Below are 9,246 nucleotides of genomic sequence, written 5' to 3' on the forward strand. Positions count from 1 at the left end.
AATTTATCTTTGAATAAATTAAAAGCAAAGTCTTTTCTTTTATTGTAATAGTGATGAAATTCACTTCCAAAGCTTATAGCAAATCATAAAGCATATGAAGATCTACAAACAAAATTTATTGCCTTCGAGTATGATTTTTGGCATAAGTCACTCTTCTTTTGAACAGTAGCCACTTGACAATTTTGTCCACAAAATCAAAATAGGCATCACACCAAGATCTTCTTATTGCCAAGACAAAATAAGGAACTAAAATGCCTAGCGCAAATCCCAAGCCAATGCTTAAGTAAAACCACTGATCAATATAGCCACCATCAATTTTGTCCTCAAGAACACTTTGCCTTTTATCTAGGTCTTCATCCTGACATTTTGTGACTAGTGGAGTTCCACAAAGATTCGGGTTTCCAGTAAAGGCCAACTCTGTGAAAGTTGTCATTTGCCCTGCAAAGGGGATCTTACCAGAGAAATTATTATTTGATAGATTCAAATAACCCAAGAATGTTAACGAGGACATGCTTGAAGGAATGGTGCCAGAAAGCTTGTTGCTTGATAGATCAAGAGAGGACAACTGACGCAACATTGAAATGCTTCCAGGAATTTGGCCAATGATGTGATTCATGGACAAGTTTAGAAACACCAAACCAGACAATTTTGTTATTCCTTTGGGAAACTCTCCACTTAAATTATTGTCGGATAGATCGATGCTAACAACAAGAGAAAGAGTCCTCGTGTATTCAAGACTTTGGCCTTTTGTAATCACAATCAACCTTTCATCATATCGAGAACCATTCCCACTGTGATACAAAGAATACATATCCATGTTACGCTCCTGAGCCATGGCTTTAAGCTCCACCAAAGTGACTGGAATTTTACCAGTCAAATTGTTTTGTGCAAGGTCTAAGACATGTAGGGAGCTTAAATTTGAAAGTCGGTCGGGAAGTCTTCCAAAAAATGCATTCGACCTCAAGTTGAGTATTACAAGATTTATGAAAGCAGTTCCAATCCATGATGGAACCTTACCCGATAATTCGTTATAACTGAGATCAAGGAGTTCCAAACTTGATAAATTTTGGAAAGATGAGGGAAGCTCTCCTGAAAGCTTGTTGTCGTTCAGGTGTAGTGATTGGAGCAATTGCAACTGACCTAATGACTTTGGTATCATCCCGGACAAATTGTTATTTCCAAGGTCCAAAACAATTAGGCGAGAGCAATTATTTATGGTAGAAGGAATGCTTCCGGTCAAATTATTCCTTGAAAAATCAATGACTTCAAGAGAGGTGATGTGTCCTATGGAATCTGCGATGGTCCCTGTTATTTGATTATGAGAAAGACGAAGGTAACTCAAGTTTAACAGGGATTCACCTTTGCTAAGTGGGATAGGGCCAGAAAATTTATTATGGGAGAGATCTAGAAATCCCACCCCTTTGATTGAAAAAGGAATAGGTCCTTCAAAGAGGTTGGAACTGAAATCGATCTGTGCGAGAAAAGGATAAGAAAAATTCAATGAATTTGGTAACTGACCTTGTAACTGATTCTGAGAAAGACTTAAGTACCACAGATTGAAAGAAATATTCCAAAACCAATTTGGAATACGACTTGAAACGCTAGCATTTGAGAAATTAAGATATTGGAGGTTCTTCTGAGATTGAAGCCAAATCGGAAATGAAGGACCCAAGTGGCTTGAACCCATATCAAGATATTTCACCTGGAAAGGGGGAACCCAATTGGGACTAACATTCAAACGGAAAGAATTGGAGTCCATCTTTAGATACTCCAACTTACTTAGCTTCCAAAAGTGTTGTTCAGAGAGACTTCCACTCAAATGATTGGAAGAAACATCCAACCATTGCAATTCTGAAAGCTGTCCAATACTATCTGGGAGACTTCCACTCAAATGATTGAGAGAAACCTTCAATTGTTGCAATTGAGAAAGTTGTCCAATACTATCTGGGAGACTTCCATTCAGCTCATTCATTCCAATGGACAAGAACTCCAGGTGTTGCAATGTCCATAAAGAAGCAGGGATGGGACCTTCAAATCTATTGCTGGATAAACCGAGTCCCCTAAGATTTTTAAGCTCACCCAACCAATTTGGCAATTTTCCCATCAATTGATTGCCATACAAGTATAACTCCGTCAAATTAGGCAAAGGACTTTTAGAACTGCAGGTTTCAATTCCCTTGATAATCTCAGGTAAACTTCCATTCAAGTAATTAAAACTCAAATCCAGATATTTTAAGTTGCAGAAGTTTCCAAAAGAGCTTGGAATTGGACCTGTAATGAGCAAGATTAAAAAATATGTATTAATTAAAATTATGTAATAAACAAATAATAATAATAGTAAATAACAAAATAAATTAATTCATGAACAATTAATTTAAAGAAAAAATAAGAAAAATTATTATTATTCATGAATTGGTACTTTTTTTTATCTTTTCTGATAACCATAAAATAAAATAATTTATTTCAATGTTGTAAGAAAAGTAGAATTAATCATTGATATTAATTGTTCCTTTAAAAATGAACTAAATTTTTTTGAACAAAGTGATAGTTCAATGAGAGAAGATAGAAAATCAAAATATAAACCAAAGGATTAAGAAATCAAGTTATCAAAAGATAAATTTTTATTTTAGTGATGAAAATAAAGCAAGAGAAAACTAGGAATTCAACATAGTTTAATATCTTGAAACAACAACACTATAAGAAACTAGCAAAATTAAATAAAAAGTGAGAAACTTACAATAAACTAAAATTAGTAAAATGACGAAGCAACATGGTTTATAGTCTAACTAAAATATACAAAGGATATGCAATGAAATGAATTATCTAAATTAATTGAGGATTGAGGATGTCCTTCAATCAAATTGTCACTCAAATCTAAATATTTTAGAGACTTCAATTTTATCAATAAAGGTCTGATCTAATTAATTAAGTTTACAAGACACAAAACTCATATGGCAACAATTACTTCCCCTTTAGGATAGAGGTTAATATTAACTTCTTGATTTGGATTTTAGTCAATTCTCTTAATGATGAAAAAAAAAACGCTAAGGTTGTGTTTAGAACTTCTAATGTTTTATTTCTAAAGATAGAAATTCATAGAAACCCTAATATAAATAGTAAAACTTTACCATAAAAAGTAATGATATTTAAAAATTGTTTTAAAAACCATGAATATTAGAAAAAAATTTACTATCTTAAATTTTTTAAATTTCAATAACAGTAATTAAGAACATGAAATGTCATATTATATTCACTTAATGTTCAATTTTATGGTTTCAATTACTTGTCTCAACCATGAAATGTCATATCTCAATATATAAATTACAATAATTTGGCATAATAGATGAATTATGGAGAGAAAATAGAAATTGAAAATGTGCAAGAGATGACTGAAAGTTATTTGATGATAAAGATTCTTAACAAACGTAAATTGTCAAAATAGGAATATAAATTTTTTTACTGTTTAAAAAAGCAGTAATTTGGCAATGTCCATAAAGAAGCAGGGATGTGACCTTCAAATCTGTTGCCGGATAAATCGAGTCCCCTAAGATTTTTAAGCTCACCCAACCAATTTGGCAATTTTCCCATCAATTGATTGCCATACAAGTATAACTTCGTCAAATTAGGCAAAGGACTTTTAGAACTGCAGGTTTCAATTCCCTTGATAATCTCAGGTAAACTTCCATTCAAGTAATTACCCCCCAAATTCAGATATTTTAAGTTGCAAAAGTTTCCAAAGGAGCTTGGAATTGGACCTGTAATGAGCAAGATTAAAAAAATATGTATTAATTAAAATTATGTAATAAACAAATAATAAAAATAGTAAATAACAAAATAAATTAATTCATGAACAATTAATTTAAAGAAAAAGTAAGAAAAATTATTATTCATGAACAAAATAAATTATTATTTAAAAGATAAATTTTAATTTTAGCAATGAAAAAAATATGTTTTTCTAAACAATTATTTTAATTCCAAGTGGTTATTCTATTTATTTACAAACTCCTAGAAAATGTGAATAAAAAATTATAGTTATCTAAGTTATATACCAGTAGAAACTACCATTAAAGAATAAAGCTAGAGAAAACAAGGAATTCAACCTAGTTTAATATTTTGAAACAATAACACTACAAGAAACTAGCAAAATTAAATAAAAAGTGAGAAACTTATAATAAACTAAAATTAGTAAAATGACGAAGCAACATGGTTTATAGTCTAACTAAAATATACAAAGGATATGCAATGAAATGAAATATCTAAATTAATTGAGGAGTGAGGATGTCCTTAAATCAAATTGTCACTCAAATCTAAATATTTTAGAGACTTCAGTTTTATCAATAAAGGTCTAATCTAATTAATTAAGTTTAAAAGAGACAATATATCAAAGTAAAAACTCATATGACAACAATTGCTTCCCCTTTAGAATAGAGGTCAATATTCACTTCTTGATTTGGATTTTAGTCAATTCTCTAAGGTTGTGTTTGGAACTTCTAATGTTTTATTTCTAAAGATAGAAATTCATAGAAACTCTAATATAAATAGTAAAACTTTACCATAAAAAAGTAATCATACTTAAAAATTGTTTTAAAAAACATGAATATTAGAAAAATTTTACTATCTTAATTTTTTTAAATTTCAATAACAGTATTTAAGAACATGAAATGTCATATTATATTCACTTAATGTTCAATTTTATGGTTTCAATTACTTGTCTCAACCATGAAATGTCATATCTCAATATATAAATTACAATAATTTGGCATAATAGATGAATTATGGAGAGAAAATAGAAATTGAAAATGTGCAAGAGATGATTGAAAGTTATTTGATGATAAAGATTCTTAACAAACGTAAATTGTCCAAATAAGAATATAAATTTTTTTACTGTGTAAAAAAGCAGTAATTTGGCAATGTCCATAAAGAAGCAGGGATGTGACCTTCAAGTTTGTTGCCGGATAAATCGAGGCGCCTAAGATTTTTAAGCTCACCCAACCAATTTGGCAATTTTCCCATCAATTGATTCTCATACAAGTATAACTCCGTCAAATTAGGCAAAGGACTTTTAGAACTGCAGGTTTCAATTCCCTTGATAATCTCAGGTAAACTTCCATTCAAGTAATTAAAACTCAAATCCAGATATTTTAAGTTGCAGAAGTTTCCAAAAGAGCTTGGAATTGGACCTGTAATGAGCAAGATTAAAAAAATATGTATTAATTAAAATTATGTAATAAACAAATAATAAAAATAGTAAATAACAAAATAAATTAATTCATGAACAATTAATTTAAAGAAAAAGTAAGAAAAATTATTATTCATGAACAAAATAAATTATTATTTAAAAGATAAATTTTAATTTTAGCAATGAAAAAAATATGTTTTTCTAAACAATTATTTTAATTCCAAGTGGTTATTCTATTTATTTACAAACTCCTAGAAAATGTGAATAAAAAATTATAGTTATCTAAGTTATATACCAGTAGAAACTACCATTAAAGAATAAAGCTAGAGAAAACAAGGAATTCAACCTAGTTTAATATTTTGAAACAATAACACTACAAGAAACTAGCAAAATTAAATAAAAAGTGAGAAACTTATAATAAACTAAAATTAGTAAAATGACGAAGCAACATGGTTTATAGTCTAACTAAAATATACAAAGGATATGCAATGAAATGAAATATCTAAATTAATTGAGGAGTGAGGATGTCCTTAAATCAAATTGTCACTCAAATCTAAATATTTTAGAGACTTCAATTTTATCAATAAAGGTCTAATCTAATTAATTAAGTTTAAAAGAGACAATATATCAAAGTAAAAACTCATATGGCAACAATTGTTTCCCCTTGAGAATAGAGGTCAATATTAACTTCTTGATTTGGATTTTAGTCAATTCTCTAAGGTTGTGTTTGGAACTTCTAATGTTTTATTTCTAAAGATAGAAATTCATAGAAACTCTAATATAAATAGTAAAACTTTACCATAAAAAAGTAATCATACTTAGAAATTGTTTTAAAAACCATGAATATTAGAAAAATTTTACTATCTTAATTTTTTTAAATTTCAATAACAGTATTTAAGAACATGAAATGTCATATTATATTCACTTAATGTTCAATTTTATGGTTTCAATTACTTGTCTCAACCATGAAATGTCATATCTCAATATATAAATTACAATAATTTGGCATAATAGATGAATTATGGAGAGAAAATAGAAATTGAAAATGTGCAAGAGATGATTGAAAGTTATTTGATGATAAAGATTCTTAACAAACTTAAATTGTCAAAATAGGAATATAAATTCTTTTTGGAGATACAAAGAAAGTAAATTTTTTAGATTTCAATCTAATGTGGTTTTTTATTTATTAATTACAAGATTTTCAAAAATAAATGAATAGTAAATTATAATTATTTAAATTTTATAGGAACAAGAAATACCTTAAGATAAACATGACAATCTAGAATAAAACTTTGATAGAATAGTTTAAAACAAAGTATACCATGAGAATAAAAATTGAAAACTATTTAATAACTAAAACTAGTAAAATATTTTTTTAAAAAAAAGTGACACTAACAAAGTACGTAATATTATATCAATTCAATTGTAATATAAATATTCAACTTAGTGCATACTCAAATTATTATTCCCAAGAACAAAATAAATTGAAAAAAATAAGAGCATGTCAAAATCTTACTATAGAAATGAAAGCATTCAAAAAAATAATTAATATAATAATGTATGAAAATGATACTACTATTATTATTTAAAATAATAAATAATAAATCATCGATAAACTAATTTAAAATAAAAAAAAGAGGTTGAGGATTAAAAAAATCATATTCCTATGAGTACAATTCTTTTATTAGTTACATAGACATGCACCTTTTATAATCACTTACCCTTACACAAAAAATTTGTTAAATAATATAGATACTTCATAAGCATAAAGTGTCAAACTATATACTTTTTCTTAGATAAAAAAAAAACGAAAAAAAAAAAACTAAATTTCCTTCTAAGAAATTTAAAATTCAAAATAATGTTTTATTAGTAGGTATAAATTTATTTCCACTACGAGAACAAAATATAGTGATTATTTGATATTGTATGCTAATACATATTCAATAAGAACTTATATACACAATCATCAACTATATATATTTAATTACACATTTACATACAAACAAATAAATATCAAATTTTCTATTAAGAGAAGAACTTACCATGTAAATCATTTCTAGCCAAACTGAGAAATTCTATCTTTTTCCAACTCTTCCTCAATAGTTGAGAGATATTGCCCCCAGAGAGGCTACAACCATCTAGATGCAGCTCTGTTAAATTTGGAAGTTTGTCTAGCACCTCGACCCATTCACTTCCTATTGATGAAAGGTTAACAAAATCCATACCAAGATACTTCAAGGAAACAAGACTAGTCACCCATTCAATATTTCCAATAGATAAATCACTAAAATATTCAAAATCATTATAACTAAAACCTTCAGAAGAAAGATCTAGATACTGCAAATTAGAAAGACTTCTAAAATTTGAAGGAATTGTACCACTAAACTCAGCACCTGATAAGTTTAGATATAGTAAATTCTTCAAAGACCCGAAGAATTGAGGAATTGGCATGCCTTTGAATGAGTTGAAACTCAAATCTAGATATTTCAAAGACTTGAGTTTTGTCAATGAAGGTCTAATTTCTCCACTCAAGTTCATAGAGCTCCAGTTCTCATATACATTCTCACGAGGATAAGGGTTATGAAGATCAATGGAAATGACAATTCCTGTGTCTTTTTCACAAGTAATTCCTTGCCAATAGCAATAATTGCTTCCTTTCCATGATGAAAGTCGGTTGTTGGGATCTTTGAGACCACTTTTGAAGTCAATAAGAGCCTCTTGTTCAGATTGAATGTTGTTGATGATATGGGTATAGCCATTACATGCAAGTTCCGTTGTTATGAAATAGAGAATGGCTAAAATGAAACCAAGAATTGAAATTCTCTCCATGTAAATATTCTAAGTTGAGCACCTGTAAAAATTGAATTCCAATATGTAGTTAGCATTTTCTTGAATTAAATTAAAATTTTATTTTTGACATCAAAATGAAAAACTGATAAAATTTAAAAGACAGTTGCATCAACATGACGAACTTATTTTAACCAACACATTTAAGAAATGTCACCAGTCTAATATAATTTTAAAAGATCTACTCATAGCATATGTAAATATATACTAAGAAAAACAGTAGTAATCATCTCATAGATATTCAACCTTACTTTGATTGGCAAGAACTGAAATCACCTACAAGTGGAAGGATTAGATAGAAAAAAACACATTAAAAGTAGTTTATCAATATTAGTCGAGTTCAACCTTACCTGAAACTTCTTTCTTGTTTTCCTTGTTTTTTCAATTCAACTAAAATATATAGAAGATTGTTTAAAGTGATGACAATGATAGCCTCACTTTCTTATTTTCCTTGTTTTTTCAATCATATTAAATTCTAATTGAGTGGAAAATGACTTAGAGTTCTTACCTCCACCACAAAAACCAAGTGTCTTGATTGAAGACCTTCACTTGAAGATAAAAAAGATGTGGATTGAAAGACCACGAGTTGGCACTAAGTCAAGGTCAATAAGATTAAAATAAACATTAAAATTCATCTATGAGTAAAAAAAACTACACTTGTTTAAATTTTGAAAGATCTTAATTGGGAAAAATAAAATATGTATATCAAGGTGCTAAGAATAAGTCAAGAGCTTAGATCATTCAACATACAAAAATAGTATTGAATCGATGGGCTTATTTGGTGGTATAATTTAGAAATTCATACACTATTTGGCATGTTTTATCCCAAAAACAAATTTTTAAAATAAAGTTAAATAGAGAACAACTTTAGGAAAATAAATAAAATTTCTTCTCACTTGTTTTTTAAAACAAAAAGAAAACATAAAAAAAATAATAAATACAATCTCTTTCTTCTTTCATTTTTTCTTTACCAACCAATGATAAAAAATCATCAAATATGATCTTTCTCTTAATTATACGTATTTTTTTTATTTTCTTTAACTTCTCTAATTTTTTTTATTAGGCATATAGACTTTGAATCAAATAATACTTAAAATAAAGGATTTATTCATTTTAAAAATAATTTGAAACTCAAAATCAATTTAATTAATACTAAATTGTCATCAAACTTAAAAGTTAATTTAATTAATACAAAAAAAGTCATGAACCAAAATTTATCA

At 27.9% G+C, this 9,246-nt stretch overlaps 1 protein-coding gene across 1 annotated transcript; it reads right to left on the minus strand.

Moving 5' to 3' along the window:
* Positions 1 to 18: 18 nt before the first annotated feature.
* Positions 19 to 8,293, minus strand: LOC100265551 (receptor-like protein EIX2). The gene is made up of 4 exons (XM_019222220.2): positions 7,222 to 8,293; positions 4,938 to 5,180; positions 3,513 to 3,755; positions 19 to 2,271 (listed from the first exon to the last, which is right to left on the minus strand). Exons 1-4 carry the CDS (start codon positions 8,006 to 8,008, stop codon positions 116 to 118), a joined length of 3,429 nt encoding a protein of 1,142 aa, XP_019077765.1. The 5' UTR covers positions 8,009 to 8,293; the 3' UTR covers positions 19 to 115.
* Positions 8,294 to 9,246: the final 953 nt, after the last annotated feature.

This window comes from Vitis vinifera, chromosome 9, assembly GCF_030704535.1.
Source record: "Vitis vinifera cultivar Pinot Noir 40024 chromosome 9, ASM3070453v1".
Taxonomy (NCBI): domain Eukaryota; kingdom Viridiplantae; phylum Streptophyta; class Magnoliopsida; order Vitales; family Vitaceae; genus Vitis; species Vitis vinifera.

Excerpts from the sequence above, each read along its gene's own strand:
- LOC100265551 (XM_019222220.2), bottom strand. The coding sequence starts at position 8,008 with ATGGAGAGAATTTCAATTCTTGGTTTCATTTTAGCCATTCTCTATTTC. Across the intron at positions 5,181-7,221 it reads GGCTAGAAATGATTTACATG|GTCCAATTCCAAGCTCTTTT; the intron begins GTAAGTTCTTCT and ends TGCTCATTACAG. Across the intron at positions 2,272-3,512 it reads ATCCGGCAACAGATTTGAAG|GTCCAATTCCAAGCTCTTTT; the intron begins GTCACATCCCTG and ends TGCTCATTACAG.